Source organism: Bos javanicus, chromosome 15 (assembly GCF_032452875.1).
Source record: "Bos javanicus breed banteng chromosome 15, ARS-OSU_banteng_1.0, whole genome shotgun sequence".
In the NCBI taxonomy this organism is placed as follows: Eukaryota; Metazoa; Chordata; class Mammalia; order Artiodactyla; family Bovidae; genus Bos; species Bos javanicus.
Window position 1 is genome coordinate 52,361,331 of NC_083882.1, and position 17,420 is coordinate 52,378,750.

General features: G+C 54.9%; 1 protein-coding gene across 5 annotated transcripts in view; it reads right to left on the reverse strand.

Annotated features, from left to right (window-relative positions):
- Positions 1-17,420, reverse strand: part of PDE2A (phosphodiesterase 2A) — a 96,825-nt gene that overhangs the window by 12,473 nt on the left and 66,932 nt on the right. For all 5 annotated transcript variants that reach the window (XM_061380750.1, XM_061380751.1, XM_061380753.1 and 2 more), the window contains 9 exons: positions 9,970-10,079; positions 9,155-9,210; positions 3,850-3,909; positions 2,886-3,039; positions 2,603-2,655; positions 2,344-2,418; positions 2,200-2,241; positions 1,596-1,664; positions 1,195-1,325 (listed from right to left, as the gene is read on the reverse strand). In XM_061380750.1, coding sequence (XP_061236734.1) covers positions 1,195-1,325; positions 1,596-1,664; positions 2,200-2,241; positions 2,344-2,418; positions 2,603-2,655; positions 2,886-3,039; positions 3,850-3,909; positions 9,155-9,210; positions 9,970-10,079 — 750 coding nt within the window. The remainder of the gene's footprint in view (positions 1-1,194; positions 1,326-1,595; positions 1,665-2,199; positions 2,242-2,343; positions 2,419-2,602; positions 2,656-2,885; positions 3,040-3,849; positions 3,910-9,154; positions 9,211-9,969; positions 10,080-17,420) is intronic.

Below are 17,420 nucleotides of genomic sequence, written 5' to 3' on the forward strand. Positions count from 1 at the left end.
AAGGTATAAAAACTACTTTGGAAAATAAAGTGCGGGCCTTGTTCACCAAAGCTTTGGTCTCCCCATGTCGTTCTTTCTCTCACTTTCTGGCTGAATTCCCATCTGGAGCGTGGAGGCTCGTCAAGCCTACTAATTTTGCCTGGGCTTCTAAGATCTGACCAGGGAGGCCTTAGTGTCTCCTCTCCTTCGGGAGAATGGGAGGACGCCTGCAGCCTACGTAGGTGATGCAAATTCCTTGTCTTGGAATTTTATTGGCTTTCCACGTAAACCAAGTTATTCAGCCTCTTTTCTCCACTGAATTTTCTCACTGAGCTATCCTTATTTAACCACTTTTTATATCTTTAATTCTATCGTATCCTGATTGCCGAAGCTGTCTCCCCTTCGAATTCCCTGGATCCTGCCGGGGCTGGACCCCAGCATCTCTGCATCCTGGAATCAGAATGCAACCCCTCACCTGCCCACTACTCCCTACTGCTGGGCATGCTGGACCAAGTGTGGCAGCATTCACATCCTGAATGTGCCCCCAGGACAGATGTGGCTAATCACAGCACTGTTTCTCACTAAACTAATACAATGCTTCAGGCAGCAATTAATGAGTTGGTGCAGGAACATGAAATCTGTGATACCACTTCCATACCCCAAATCTGACCTCAGTTCTTGAGACATACTTCCTGACTAAGCCTGTGTACCTGACTCTTGTCCTGCCCACCCTTCTGTTTCACATGATTCTTACAGCTGCCTATCAATGCCTCTGAAGAGCCTCAGCTTAGCCCCACCCTCATGCCTATTCCCTTGAGCCACTGTCCACAATGTCAGTGATGTTCTGGGGGTCCCAGAGAGTTCACCCATCCCAGAGCACATCGCTCCTCCATCAGTTACCAGCAGAAATGCTAATACAGGGATGGCAAGTCGGGGGAAGGCCAGTACCAAAACATGGATAATCCAAACTGTAGGAAGTAGAAACGAGAAGGGGAACTTGTTTGGACCTCAGCATGATTTTACAAAGTCCAGTGGAGCAGCAATAAGGGTCTATTGCTCTCATAATCTCAATCTCTTACACAGACAAACCATTCAACCCACCACTGCTAGAATATCACCCCCTGCCCAGTACCCTTCCTACACTGTTACCCGAGTCAAGTCCCGCCCAGCCTCTCAGCTCCATCTCCTGACCCACATCCCTTCACCCAGACTCACAAGTCTCCTCCGAGCTTGTTGAAGGCACAGGCCAAGGCCACGACCTGGTCAGTGGCCCGGCTGATGACAGGGACACAGAGCATGGCCTGCACCTCACAGCCCAACATGCTTTGCAGCTGTTGCACATCCTCCTGCAAAGGAGAAGCAAGAGGGGAGGCAAGTCAGGGCAGGGAAGGAAGAACATGCTTCCCTCCCACGCCCTCCACCACACTCTGCAACAGGAGGGTCTGAAGGGCTCAGGCAGGGTGGGAAGTGCTATGACACAGGGTGGGCTAGGAGAAAGTTCCCGGGTCTTGTCTCCCCTATTCCTAGGTTGCCCAGGCCCAGAGAACCTGGCCCTGGGGACTGGGCAGAGGGCTCTCCCCTGTCTCCTCCCCTGGTCCAGCCAGGCCATGGCTTACGGAGGTGAGATCTTTCAGCTGGATAGACTTCTTGTCTTCCACCACTTGGCCCAGGCGTCCTGTGGTCAACTGAGGGAGTACGGAGAGCCAGTCAGGGCCCAACTCTTCCCAAGATCAGGCCATGTGAGACCTCTCCCCTCATCAAGTCTGGAAGTTTCAACTACCTCTTCAGTCAGTCCAAATCGTGGATGGAGTCAACATTGAAGAGTGGGGGTGGGGGGTGGGGGGAGTAGGCTCTAGACCAGAATCCCCTATGAAGGACTTAAGGGTCTTCCCTAACTAGGAGAGAAAAAAGCAGAATCCAAGGATTCTCACTGATCCTAATGGATTCTAAGAGAGCCAAGCCCAGAGATACTTCAACAGAAGTGACCTGGCCCCAAGTAAACCTTTCTGTAGATTGTGAGTGATTTCTCTTAAGGGATCCTGATCATGAGAGGTTGTGACCTCTCATAACGTTTCTAAGTAGATCTGAAGGTCCAGATAATTCCATCAGATTCCAAGAGATTCTAGTAGATTCCAGTCTCAATGGGCAGATCCCAGGAATACCTGGTCCACTTTAACTGCTTCTGCAGACTCCAACACAGGGGACAGACACAGGACTCACCGGAAAGCTGATCTCTTCCTCCAGTACTTTATCTCCAATGACCTGATGGGCAGAACGACGTGGGCTGGTTAAAAGACAGACAAGGTTTTTCCTCTCAGAGACCCAGGTCCCTCTCCCTGCCCCACAGTGGCTCTGGGCCCTCACCTTGCAGGAGAGCTGGAGATTGTCCTCGGATACCAGCAGCAGGCAGCAGCGGGATGCCTGGGTCTCCTGTTGCAGCTGAGAGGGAGGGACACAGCGAGGGGCTGACCTCGCATCTGGGAGATCCCCACTCCCCACCCTTTGCCTTTCTGAGGCTGGCAGGTAAGTGGAGAAGAGAGGACATCTGAATCTGTACTGAGATGGAAGCTCAAGAGGACTTCCGTCCCGGGAGGAACACAGTGGTAGGGGCACAGGGACTCACATATTGGAGGACTTTGAGCTGCAGGGAAGATGCATCCAGGTCGTAGAGCTCCCCTGCGATGGCGGGGCAGGAGTCAGACAGAGGGCCCACAGATTTCCCCCAAGGGCGTGCACCCTCCAATTCCACCTCCCACCCAGTTCAGGATCTCTTCTTCAGTTGCTGTCCCAGCCAGCCCCCGGCCGCGCCCCAGCCGCAGGCCCCGCCCACCCACGGACCTTCCCACCCGTGGCTCCGCCTTCACAGGTTCGCGCCCCGCCCCTCCCCGCAGCGGCCAGGTCCTCACCGCAAAGCTGCAGGATCTTTCGGTCTTGGTCTGTGTATGCGACCCCACCCTTCTGGTCTCCCGCTGCCTCCTCCGGAGGATTCTGGGTCGCTTCCGGGGCCACGCTGGACTCGCGCTGCTGCAAGGCCTGCACCCTTTTCAGGGCCACCAGGGTCTGGGGCGGGCGGAGCGGTCAGCAAGCCACACCCCCCACCTTTATCGCCCTCGCCACCTTGGGACTCTAGCCTTGGTTTGAGCTGTTCCCTCTGCCTGCGGTGCCATCGCCCTCCACCCCCACACTCCAGTGGGCTCCCTCTTTCCCCGGAGAGTCCCTCGGTCCATGATCAGATAAATACTGGGTTTGTCTCCACCCCTAGCCCCCAGACTCTTCCAAGGCAAGAACAGGGTCAGATTGCTCTGTCTCTAGAACCCATGGGGAGTCGTTGTCGTTGAGTTCTTGTTAAAGTCACAAAATCATAATCTCAAGGAAGAGCCTCAGTATCATTATGTAGATATTCCTTCTTCCGTTCAGTTGAGTCGCTCAGTCGTGTTCGACTCTCCCCAACCCCATGAACCACATCATGCCAGGCCTCCCTGTCCATCACCAACTCCCAGAGTTTACTCAAACTCATGTCCATTGAGTCGGTGATGCCATCCAACTATCTGATCCTCTGTCGTCCCCTTCTCCTGCCTTCAATCGTTCCCAGTATCAGGGTCTTTTCAAATGAGTCAGGTGGCAAAGTATCTGACTCGCCTAATACCACTAGTAGTCTAAGTAGGTCAGTGCTATCCTTATCCTGATTCTCAGATGTAAAACTGTGGCTCAGAGAGCTTAAGTGACTTGCTCAAGGTCACACAGCCCAAAAGTGCGACCCTGGAACCCAGCTCTGTCCATCTCCCTGGCCAGATCATCTTCCCATCAGCTGTGATGAGGGTCTTCAGCAGCCCCCATCCCCTATCCTACCCCAGCCCTACCCTCACTTACATGCTTCTCCACAGCTTGCAGGCTCCACTCCTCATTGTCACTCAGCTGACCACAGTGCACCTGGAGGGGAGAGAGAGGGGAACCAGCTGTGACCTCCCCTAGCCTCTTGTCTCTACCAGAGCGCCCTCCCTATGCCTGACACACACCTGTCCCCACCAACACATACACACTCCAGTCTGTGGCCTCAATGATAAGTCCATCCTCGGACCAAGCAGATGGCTGGGAAATCCCCTCCTCCAGGAAGCTTTCAAGGGCTAATCCAAAGAAGTGGAACTTTTCTGATCTCTGACTTTTCAGCCACTGTCCCATCTATAGCACAAGCCAGGTGTATAGTGAGGGACAGGGGGTGACCTTGGACCCCCTCTCCATCTCTCAGTCTATGGAGCTTTTCAGGCCCTGATGATAGAATCAGTATTATTAACTTCAGCCTCCCAGCTCCATCCTTTCTGAGTTGGGATTTGAGCCAACCCTAAGTCTGGGATAGGGGAAGAAGCCCACCATGTACAATACATCTGTTGTGCCTAAAGAACTCAGGAAAATGGATGGATAAATGAAGGAATGAATGAATGGAGTGACAAGGTACTTTGCCTTGCATGTGATTCTCACCAGCCTGTAAGTCAAGCTTCCATCTTTCAGACAGAAGGCCCAGAAAGGTTGAGTGACTTGCCCAAGGTCACAGAGCAGAAAATGGCAAAGTTGGGATAGCACTGCCCATTCCCTCCCCTTCTCTGCCCACATCTTCCCCTCTCCAGATCCATCTTCATCACCCCACCCCTTGTCCTGTCCCTCTCCAACTTCTCTGTGTCAGCCACCTGGAGTCCCCTCCGCCCATCTTTCATCCTCTGTGAAGTCTCTTCTCCCACCTCTGCTTGGGTGCTTGGTGAAGAAAATGGTGGGGGCGGTGGTTTGCACTGCAGGCCCTGACAGCAAAGCTCCCCACCTGCGTCACCAGCTTCCGGACACCTACTCAGAGCTGCTCACCACCTGCGGGACTTCCCACAGTGCTTGCACTGGGGTCCCCTCCTTCATCCCCCCCACTACTCAGCAGCCCCTGCCTGCCTGCCTCTGTTCTAGGTCCCCTGCCAGGAGCAGATGGAGAGGAGGAGACCAGCAGGTTCTCAGGAAGCTCACAAACTGGCTGGGGGGGTGGGGGGGATGGAGGAGGGCGATATGATGGAGGGGGGTATAGAACTTCATACCTGGGGAAGAAGAGGGCAGACTGACTGGGTGGGAACTTAAAGGCTGTGGGAGCTCAGAGGGGGAGGGCACCTGGGGAGCTTCCAAAACTGGCACTGAAGTCTGGGAAGACAAGCAGAGCCCAGAGAGGATGCTGCAGGCAGGAGGCTGCTGGGTAGTAGGTGGTATGAGGAGCTGAGGACCCAGGCAGGGGGGCCGTCCGTGGTACAGGGGGAGAGCAAGGCTAAGGAATTGGACTTTAACTTGGTTGTACTGGGGATTCAGGGCAGACTTTAGCATCTGCAGACCATGGTCTACGAGGTAGGGAGAACTGGACAGAGCAATACTCGAGGCAGGAAGACCCGGAAGAGGCCTGGGCCACCAATGGTGTGGAAGGTTAGGCTCCAGATGAGGCTCCATCTATGATTCCCATAAGACAGGTTGTTGAAAGGGGCTGGGAGCATGGCTCATTTGCATATGGTTTACAGAAACATGTTGGCATTTTACTATTAGTAGATGGGGGAGGACATCCTTCTTGTTCCTGCCACCTGGACTCATCTCTCAGAAAAAGGGAAGGTTGGGACCCCTCTAGGGCTGTGGGGTTGGCAAAATAGCCTGGTCCCAGGTCAGAGCTGGGAGGTTGAACGAGCCTCAGAGGGCTGGAGGGAAGGAAGGAATCATTGAGTCCTCTCCACCTGCTGGGCTTGCCCCTCCCTGCATGCCTCGTGGGCTGCCTCCGCCCATCCCAGCCACCACGTGCACAAACACAGGGCACACTTTCATGGAGACCCTCAGTGCCCCCCAACACACACACACACACACACACACACACACTGTCCCATAGAGATATCAGGCATGTGCATACCTGCACACATACACAGTGCAAAGACATCCACACACTCACAGTGACTACCATGCACACGTGCGCATTCACACCTGTACACAGGATACTTGAGTTCACATACTGGAGAGCCATGCACACGCTTCTGCCCATCCCTGCCCCCTCCCGATAAGCAAACATAATCAGCACACACACACGCACGCGCACACACACACACACACACACACACACACACGGCTCCTTGCCCACCAACAGAATGCACAATTGTACCTACTCTTGCTAACTAGGGGGCAGGTCTACGACCCAGTGGGAGCTCTCAGGAGTAGGGACCGGGGCGGCAGAGAAGGTTGAAAGCCCAGCAAAGGCCCACCCCCTCACCAAGTTCAACAGAGCTAAAGGACACCCCTTCTCCCAAGTAAGGAACTGGTACAGCTGGCACAGCTCAGAGAAAGAGTGGGCACAAATCACACATCAAATGCCAGAGACCAAAGGCTCCCTGCTCCTCAATGGGACTTATTATCCCAGAATCGAAGAGCAGAGCCAAAGACTCTGCAAAGAATCTGCAATCAAGTCACCCAAGCTTCGAGCTGCAGGAGCCCAGAGCTCTGCGCAGGACGGCATGTCCCTCAGAGAGCCCTCTGCTGACCCCATCTCTATCAGGCCCCAATATTCCTTGCAGGGCTCCCAGGTTTCCTTGCTGTCACTTGCCATCATTTGCAGTTCTCTTTGTTTTGCTCATTTGTTTAATGTCCGGTGCCCTCACCCCTCCAGACTGTGTAATCTGTGAAGGCAGGGCCCGTCTGGTCTGTCTCGGTCACTGCTGCTATGTTCGCATAGCACAGTGCCTGGCGGTGCTCAAGAAATATGCCTTCAATTGATGGATGGGTGAGTGGATGGATGGAGGGATGATGAATACAAGAGCAGAGACCCAGAGAGGGGAATGGGGCTTGTTAAGGGAGGAGCTGGTGAGTCAGCCCTCCCAAGTGATCTGCCCTGGGTACTCCCTTTACCCTCTAGAACCTTAATCCTTGGGATCTGGCAGCAGTGGCGAGGTCTGGGGATGCCTATGCTGTCTCTCAGAGGATGTGAGATCCTGTGGCCCCAGGAGCATAGGGCAGGGAGGGGCATGGAGCAGCCGGACAGGATCAGCCAGACAGGATGTGTCAGACCTGTATGCTCTGGGGAGGGGATGTCCTGGAGAAGAACATTTCCACTTGAGTAGGAAGGGCCAGGCTTGGAGGAGAGGAAGATTGCAAATAATCCTAATACTTTTCAAGAGCTCCTCACTGCCCAGGGTGTTTGAGGAGGTGAGCAGACAGCAGTCAGGAACTCCTGGCAGCCACAGGTAGCATCCTGCTCACCAGCACGCACCCCACTCCTCAGCCTTGCTGTGTCACACTCTTCCCCTCCACACTCCATCACCCTGACTCAGCTCATGCTGGTCCTAGAATATCCTATCCCTTCTTCTCTGCCTGTTCCCCCTCCTGCCACGTCCCAAAGTCTCCACTGTGAGGCACCCCTTGGCCTTCCAGCATTATTTCATTTGGCCAGTAGTGGTCTGAGGGTGGCCCTGCCTTCCCCGGGACTGAGGTTCTAGAAGGCAGGAATGAGTCTGACTCCTCTCTCTGCCTCAGCACCTGTCCTGGGGCAGGCAGGGCCCAGAGCAGAGTTTTGCTTGGGTGCCATAAATTTAAGTGATCTGACCAATCCCCGTTGCCAACACACAGAGCCTTTCCTACCCCCAGGAGAAGGCTGAAGCCTGAACTCCTGGTCAGACATGAGCCACGGTGAACAGCGCTCACAGCAATCATCCTTCTTCCCGTCCACAAGACAACAACCTTCCAAGCATCTTGCCATTGTAGGAGCTGCTTCCTTACTAGCCCAGCCCTCACATCCCCCGACACAGGAAGTCCTTCTAGGAACTTGGCACCCCAGACCCCTTTCCCTCAACAGAGGTGGGCGACCAAGCCATCGCCTCCCACGCCCCACCTCTGCACAGCGGGCCTAACCCAGGTCCTCCTCCAAGCGACCAGCTCTGGGACAGATGGGGACCAGAGGAGGGAAGCAAGCGGCGCTGAGAGCTGGGTGCCAACGGCAGATCCTTTCCCTGCGGGAACAGGAGCTGGGGGTGGCGGAGCAGCTTGCGGGAGAAACCAAGGGGGCCGCCTCCCCCTCCATCAGGCAGATGGGGCTCCGAGAAGACCAAGCCAAGTGTCCCTTCCTTCCTCTCCCCGTGGCCGCCCCCCGCGCCCATCGCCCTACCCCGCCAGCAGCTCGGGAAAGGTCAGGCGCCTCGGAAACCTTTAATTTCGTTTTAATGAGCTCGGGAGGAGTCCCCCGGCGGGCGCTCCGAGACCGGCTCATTTATCTGTCCGCGCCCTTAACCGAGGCGGTGGTCCCCTCCGCGGAAGTCGATCCCGAATAACGGCGATTTGAGGGCGCTAACCCTTCGGTTCTAAGGACTGGACACAGATTTTGAGGGTGCACTTCCCCACGGACCCTCAAAACCTGTGTCCAGTCCTAAGAGATTGGAGGAAACACAGAGCCGGGACCCCGCAAAGCTCACCCAACCCCACAGGGGGAGCCGAAAGCGGGGAGCTCCGCGAGGGGGCAGCAGAGAGCAGGAGGGGCCCTGGCTCTGGGTGCCGCCGGCTCAACTCCCTCCACCCAGCAGCGACCCTCCTTCCAGCTGAGGCCCCCTCCCCTCCAGTCACCCGCCCCAGGAAGCCCGCCCTGTTGCTTGGCATCTGTCCCAGCCTCGGATGTGGGTCTGGCTGGGGCTGGACGCCTTCCCAGGCAGCCCTGCTCCGGGGGCCTCCTCTCCTCAAGCCTCCCAGCTCCAGTCACCCCCATCTCTGACTGGCTTTCCCACATTTCTCAGTCCGGTCGGTGGTGTCTGCACATCCCTCCTCAGTGTCACTCGGTCCTTTCCCACTTGGCTGCATGCATGGCCTCTTGGGACACTGCCCCCAACCCGTCTTGAAGGATGTCTTGGTCAGAGCTGTGTCAAGGCTCCACTAGGTAAGAGTCCAGATGGGGCTCGCACATCCCTCCACAAGTTGCTGATGAGCAGGCAGCTTCATCCTGCCCATTCAAGGTAGGGCAGAGGGCTCCTCCCAGACTCCTCCCAGACCTCCTGCGTTTCCCCCATCTCCACCCCAACTTGCTGTTCAACACACACACACACACACACACACACACACACACACACACCCCAGCTCCGTCCAGTGCTCCCCCCCTTTCTTCCTCCCCTATTCTCTTCCCCATCCCACCCACAACTGCTCTTACCAAGATGACAGCTGCCACAGCCCCGGCCTCCTTGTCCACCAGCGGTATGACCAGCACTGAGGGGGAGAGGGCAATGAGGTGGTCCCGTGGGGCCAGTGAGGCTCAGAGGTACTGAGCCAGGACCCAGGGAGGGAGACGAAGACACAGACAGGGAGAGGCTGGGACAGAGACACAGAGAGACCCAGAGACCCAGAGAGACAGAGAGATGGGTCCTGAGGCAGTGACAAAAATGACCACAGCAACAACCCCTGCGTAGAAGGAAACCCCCGCTCTTGGCAACCTTCTCATGATCCTCCCAGCAACCCTGGGATGGAGGGAGGCAGGTTAAGGCTGAACACCCCTATTTTACAGATGGGAAACTGAGGTCCAGAAAGGGGAAGTGACTTGCCCAAGATCACACAGCAAGTCAGGTCTCCTGACTCCCAGTCTTGTGCACTTTCCACCTCGAGACAGAGGACAGAGACCTAGAGAGACTGAGACACGAAGCAGAGAGACATGCGGACAGGGGGCATGGAGAGGAAAAGAAAGAAAAACAGAGAGTGACAGAGAGCGTGACAACTTCAGCCCATCTAACCACCAGCACAAGCAACACCCCCTCAAGGCAGGTTCTGTTGTTCCCATTTTACAGATCAGGAAACTGAGGCTCAGAGAGGTTAGTAGCACAATAGGGAGAGAATTAGATGATGGGTTTGCTGGAAACACAGAGCAAGAGAAAGAAGGAGACAGAGAGATGGAGACAGGGATAGAAGACAGGTATGGTCTGGGGAGCAGGGGCCACAGTCCCTCCCTGCCCCTGCCCAGCTCCCAGCCCTTACCTTGGGTGTCAGGAGCCAGTGGAGCCACCAGCCTTGCCAAGGGCTTCCCAGGCAGGTCTGAGGGGCCCAGTCCATTGCAGCCCAGCCGCTTCCGGGAGATCACAGCCTCTCTGAAAAGAGGATACGATTCTACCTCTCAGTCTCTGGGCTTCCCAGGTGGTGCTAATGGTAAAGAATTCGCCTGCCAAGCAGGGAACACAAGAGATGAGGGTTCAACCCCTGGGTTGGGAAGATCCCATGGAGAAGGCCCTGCAACCCACTCCAGTATTCTCGGCTGGAGAATCCCATGGACAGAGGGGCCTGGAGGGCTATGGTCCATAGGGTTGCAAAGCATCGGACACTACTGAAGCAACTTAGCATGCACACTTAGTCTCTGGATCAAAGAGGAACAGGCCCCAGCCTGGGGACACACAGCGGGCTGGACCCTGCACATCTGTGAGAGTCTGGACAAGCTGAGCTGCTGCACGGTGGATATGACGAAGGCAAAAATCAGAGTCTCAGGAGAAAAGGGAACCCTCCTGCACTGTTGGTGGGAATGTAAATTGATACAGCCACTATGGAAGACGGTATGGAGATTCCTTAAAAAACCACAAACAAAACCACCACATGACCCAGCAATCCCACTCCTGGGCATATACCCTGAGGAAACCAAAACTGAAAAGACACATGTACCCCACTGTTCATTGCAGCACTATTTACAATAGCTAGAACATGAAAGCAACCTAGATGTCCGTTGACAGATGAATGGACAAAAAAGTTGTGGTTCATATACACAATGGAATATTACTCAGCCATAAAAAGGAACACATTTGAGTCAGTTCTAATGTGGTGGATGAAAGTAGAGCCTATGATACAGAGTGAAGTAAGTCAGAAAGAGAAAGATAAATATTATATACTAACACATATATATGGAATCTAGAAAGATGGTAGTGAAGAATTCATTTGCAGGGCAGCAATGGAGAAACAGACATAGAGGACAGACTTATGCGCACGGGGAGAGGGGAGGAGGGTGAGATGTATGCAGAGAGTAACACGGAAACTAACATTACCGTATGCAAAACAGAGAGCCAATGGGAATTTGTTGTATGTTTCAGGAAACTCAAACAGAGGCTCTGTATCAACCTAGAGGGGTGGGGTGGGGAGGGAGATGGGGAGGAGGTTCAAGAGGGAGGGGACATATGTATACCTATGGCTAATTCATATTGAGGTCTGGCAGAAAACAACAAAATTCTGTAAAGCAATTATCCTTCAATTAAAAAAAAACAAACAAAAACCAGAGTCTCAGACCCTGACTCTGCCCTCCCCATGCAGAGGAGCAAGCAGCTACAGTCTGGCCTCTGGTGCCTCCTGCTGGTAGATATGGGAAAGGGTACAGCACAAATCCCACAGAGCAAGTAAAAGCCAGGGCTCAGAGCCAGGCTGTCTCGGTTAAAGCCTACCATAGCTACCACTTGATTTGGGGCAAGTGACCTAACCTCTCTGAGCTTTCCAGGGAGATCTGGGGTGGAGAGTAGAAATCGAAACATCAGAATCTACAGAAAATCATCTGGAGCAACTTTTGGTGCTAAGCACAGGAGGGGGACTCCAGAAGTTAATTACGCATCCCTATGTGCATATTCCGGAGAAGGCAATGGCACCCCACTCCAGTACTCTTGCCTGGAAAATCCCATGGATGAGGAGCCTGGAAGGCTGCAGTCCATGGGGTCGATGAGGGTCAGACACTTTCACTTTTCACTTTCATGCATTAGAGAAGGAAATGGCAACCCACTCCAGTGTTCTTGCCTGGAGAATCCCAGGGACGGGGGAGCCTGGTGGGCTGCCATCTATGGGGTCGCACAGAGCCGGACACGACTGAAATGACTTAGCAGCATGTGCATATTTGGAGAAGTCAATGGCACCCCACTCCAGTACTCTTGCCTGGAAAATCCCATGGATGGAGGAGCCTGGAAGGCTGCAGTCCATGGGGTCGATAAGAGTTGGACATGACTGAGCAACTTCACTTTCACTTTTCACTTTCATGCACTGGAGAAGGAAATGGCACTCCAGTGTTCTTGCCTGGAGAATCCCAGGGATGCGGGAGCCTGGTGGGCTGCTGTCTCTGGGGTCACACAGAATCCGACACGACTGAAGCGACTTAGCAGCAGCAGCAGCATGTGCATATTAAAAAGCAGAGACATTACTTTGCCAACAAAGGTCTGTCTAGTCAAAGCTATGGTTTTCCAGTAGTCATGTATGGATGTGAGAGTTGGACTATAAAGAAAGCTGAGCGCCGAAGAATTTATGCTTTTGAACTATGGTGTTGGAGAAGACTCTTGAGAGTCCCTTGGACTGCAAGGAGATCCAACCAGTCCATCCTAAAGGAGATCAGTCCTGGGTGTTTATTGGAAGGACTGATGTTGAAGCTGAAACTCCAATACTTTGGCCACCTGATGCGAAGAGCTGACTCATTGGAAAAGACCCTGATGCTGGGAAAGATTGAGGGCAGGAGGAGAAAGGGACGACAGAGGATGAGATGGTTGGATGGCATCACCAACTCGATGGACATGAGTTTGAGTAAACTCTGGGGGTTGGTGATGGACAGGAAGGCCTGGCATGCTGCACTGCATGGGGTTGCCAAGAGTCGGACATGACTAAGCAACTAAACTGAACTGAACTGATGTGCCCACGAAGTCCAGTCAACCTACATAGATGAATTCCCAATGATCCCATAGATTAAATACCATTGTATTTTCCATTTTTCAGGTGGAGAAACTAGTGTGCTGAGAGGTTAAGTAACTTGTCCAAAGTCCCACAGCTAGCAAGAGGTAGAGCCTGGACTCGAACCCAGGCATTTGGCACCAGAGCCCATACTGCTAACCAGCACACTTGAGTCTTCCTAAAGACCGGAGGGGACTGAGGCTCCAATGGGGACTGATGTGAATGTCAAGGAGGCATAGGGCATTGGTGTGATGGGGGCAGGGGTGGGAACTGAGACCGGGTAGCCTGTGGTAGGGAGAACGAGCTTCTCTCTGCCTTCACCACACATTCCCACCCCCACCCCCCAGCCTCTGGCTCTTCCTGCTTAATAAAGCGCCTGAGTTTTCACCAAATGTCACTCCCTGATGATTAATTGTCCTGGGTTCTTCATCCCTCATGCTGCCTCCACTTAATTGTGTTTGTAGGAACTGCCTGGCCTGGAGAGAAGAGACGATTGCAGGGCTGGGACTCTGATGTGTGCATGTGGAGTCACTCATGGGAGCCCAGCAAAGGTCAGGTGAGGAAACGAGAGGGGTAGTCTGCGAGTCCTCAGATCAGGTCACAGCAGCTAGAGAAATTAAGGACCAAAGAGACTGAATGCCTCAATCAGGGTTATGCAACATTCTGAATCCAACCCATTCACTCCTGGTTCCTTGGTTCACATTCTACGGTGACCGCTGGTGTCTCCCACCTTCCAGCCCTCACACCTGGACTTTAGGTTTCTGGAGGGCCTGATTCCAGTTTTGAGCTGTCCAACTGTGCCAGTCACCCCAGGAAGGAACAGGGATCTAGGGTGGCAGGAGGCAATGGCAGCCACGTTTCCAAGTGACTAAGTTGATAAAGGCTGGGGCTTCGTGGAAACAGGAATTGGCCTTGTTGACCCTCAGCCAGACCCCTTGTAGCGGACCCCACCCAATCACTTGGCCTCAGGTAAGCTAGTTATCAGTCAGCCACCAGGTGGCGCTGGTCCCTGCACTGCTGGTCAGTAAGCGCTGCCGCTTCATCTCAAGGACCCCTGACTCCTCTCTTCCCAACCCCCAGACTGTGGGCTGCCCTGGCTTCTCTCCTCCTACCTCCCCACTCTGCCCTCAAGCCAGGACCCTGATGAAGGAATTGCCCCGAGCTTTTCTTCTCTTCTGCACAAGACTCCCCTTCTGTGCTCATGGTCTCATGACTCTCCAGCCCCCAATCTCTTAAGCTCCAGGACTCAAAGTCCGGCTGAAGGCCTGCCCTGGGTGCCCCTGAAATAGTCAGACATCCCCCCAGTCCTGATTGGAACTTATTCTCTCCACCGCTTCCCCGGAAGTAGCACAACCATCCACCAGGTCCCCTGCAGCTTATCCTCAAACTGTCCTGGATGTCTCCCTCTTCTCACCTCCGCATCCAATGGGTGAGTCACTGCCCCTGCATCCCCACGGCTCTCCCCTGCTCTCCATTCCCAAGCCACTGCCCAGCTCAAATAGACACCTCTCCCCTAGACCTGCAGCAGCCTCTCTCCTCGCCTCCTGCCTCCTGTCAGGTCCCTTAAATCCAGCCAGAGTCAGGGCAGATGTCCTAACTATGGGGACATTCTGCTTAAAGCCATTCCACAGAGTATTTGTTTATTTCACAGAGTCCCTCTGGGTCAAGTTTGGTACCGAGCACCAAGAGAAGAAGAGGAGTCATGGTGTCGTCCAGCAAATGAAGTACAGACTCAGGCCTGAGAGCAGAGATAGGAGCCCTGACAAAGGAAGGAAGAGCAGGCCCCCGCTGACCCAGGTGCAGGACAGAAGTGGGATCAGAGAAGGAGAAGGCTTCCTGGAGGAGGAGATGCCTGAGTTGAGGCTTAGAGGACACACAGACGTTATCAAGGCAGACAGGAAAGGAAGTGCAGGTGGAGAGAACTGCATGGCAAAGGCTCAGAGGAAAGAAAGAATGTGTGTCCACCGGCCTGGCGGCTGCAGAGAGTCACAACCCTGAGAAACTAGGCTTGATCCTGAGGACATTGGGAGCCCAGGGACTTGAACAGGACAACGTGAAGGTCAGGTTCAATTTCAGGCTGATCATGCTGGCTGCTGAGTAAAACTCTCACTAGAGAGGGAGAATCTGAGAGACAGAAACTGGGTCTCGGTGAGGGCCTGCAGTCTCAGAGGTCCCTGGAACAGCAAAAGGGAGGCTGCGCTGGGGCAGGTCAGCCTTGACTGGGTCCAGATCTTCCACCAGGCACTGGGCCTTCCAAGGATATTCCACCCTCAGGAGTCCCCCCCCACACCTTGGAACTTTGCTCTGTAACCCACCCTCTCCTGGCCGGCCACATCCCAGAGCCCTGGGCAGGGCTGTGCCAGGCCATGCCCACCTCAACCCACCCTGCTATGAGCCCTTTTCTGCTGCCTCACCCTTTCCAGAACTGCTGACCCCCTAGAGGTTTCAAAGATGCTGAAAGTGGGTAGGGGACTCCAAGGCTGTGTCTCCTCCACCCAGTCAGGGCTGGGGCTTCATCTACTGCTCACATCCCCTCCTCATGTCTGCCTGCCTGCCTGCCTGCTAAGTCACTCAGTCATGTCCGACTCTCTGAGACCCTATGGATTATAGCCAGCCAGCCTCCTCTACCCATGGGATTCTCCAGGCAAGAATACTGCAGTGGGTTGCCGTGCCCTCCTCCAGGGGATTTTTCTGACCCAGGGATCCAACCCGTGTCTACTGCGGCTCTTGCATTGCAGGCGGATTCTTTACCGCTGAGCCACCGGGGAAGCCCCCCATCCCCTATGACGTCCCCTCAACTCAGCACCCCAACCCTGCCTTCTCTCCCCTCCTGACTGCCTCCATCAACCAGGATGATGTTGGAGGGGAGGGAACGCCACAGCCCCGGGGCCAGCTGTCCAGATTGAAGGCTAATGACTCAGCCCTGGTGCCTGGGTGGTCATGGGCTGCCCCAGTGAAGATAAAGACAGATGGACACAGAGTCAGGAGAGGAACGGGCGTGGACTTTATGACGGTTCCGTCCCTTTAACAACTATTTGCTTAGCGGAGGGTAGAGGAAAAGGCTCTCTGTCAGTGGGGTCAATGGCCTGGAAAGAGCACCAGGCCCTCTTCCACTCCTCTGAGCCCCTTCTTAGGTCAGGCCGCCCTCCCCTGACAGAGCCCCCCACCTCCAGGGGCCTCATCTTCACTCTCATCTTTCATCCCTCTTGGAGACAAATTATGATTCAGGCCAAGACCCCAACCCTCCTTTCTGTCTCCCTCTCCCTCCCCCAGAAAGTGAGACTACACAGAGATGGAACAGACTGTTCTCTGTGTCCCTTGAGATCAATCAGAGGGACAGACGGAGTCTGCAGTGAGTGGGGACCCAGTCAACTCTGAGGAAGAAATGTCTCTCAGGGTTGGGCCCCTGGGCCCCCCCAGATGGTGGCAGAGGGAGACAGCCAGCTGGGACTGGGGTGGGCGGTGTCTCCGCTTTAGTCAGAAAGGCTTTCACTGTACTCAGCAGGGAGTAATCAGAGGCTTTAAGATGGCAGGAGACACAATGAGGAGAGGACTGAAATAGGCTGATTGAGATAGAGGCGGGGCACAGAGAAGAGAGAGGAGAAGGCTTCCAGGAAGCCTCTCACCCAGGCAGCCCTCCAGGATTCTCCCTCCCCAGCCCTGAAGCACCCCCCCTGCAGCCTCAGGATTCCGAGCGGCAGCCCTCAGACGTCACAGTGCCCCAGCTTATCGGCGCGCAGAAGCATGGACTGAGGCCCGGGGAGACAGCAAGAGCTTGTGACGGCAGCCATGCTGTCCTGGCTCCCAGCCCAGGGTTCTTCTCGTGGACAGACCCAGCCCCTAGGGAGGCTTCCAAGGCCCAGACACCTTTTTTTGAAAACTGAATCCTCCTTAGTGCTGGGGGTCTATGGAGTAAGCTTCCTAGCAGCCCTCAGGCTGGGCCCTGGCAGAGAAGGGAAATGGGCTGGTCAGGGTGGAGATGGTACACGGAAGGACTTCACGGGGGAGGAGACAGCACGGCAAGCACAAGGAGGCAGGGAGCCCAGGACACACGAGGGGATGAAACGGCATCTGTGAGCCCGCGGAGGGTGCAGGGCATCACGGGAAGGGCTGGGTAGCTGGTGGGGCCGCCTCACTCCCCCCTGGCCCATCTCCACCCTGCCTCCCCACACCACTCTGGGCCCTTATCTGTCTTTATGATCCGTCTTCACTTCACACCTGCTGCTGTTTGCCAGCCCTGCCGGCCCTCCATGGTTTCCTGGAGGAACACCCCCTCCACTGGGCATGGCCAGCACTCAGGCTCCACCTTGGGCTGGGGCTGGTGCCTGGTCTCCCGACGGCGCACCAGAGGGCCCTTCAGAGAGCCACAGAGGGCACCTTCAGAAGGGAAGGTAGAAGGGAAGTAATTTTCTCAAAGTCACCCAATGAGTACATACATTGGGACTTGGGGGTGGGGGGCAATCAGCAATCATTAACCTCCTACTGTGTGCTGGCCCTAGGCTAAGCCCTGGCATCTATGATCTCAGTAAGCCCATAGGCAGGGCCCACTGTTATCTTCATTCTGTAGGTGAGAAAACAGGCTTGGAAGGGGCCCCATTGAGGCAGGGATGGCGCAGGGCTAGAATCCAGGCCTGTCTGATTCCCATTTGAGTGCCCTTGCTCTTGCCTCTTCCAAAAACCTCTGTCTCTCAGTCCAAGCCGAGGAGGTGGGCTCACCACTACACAGTGAGTGGTTGAGTGGGCAGAGCACAGAT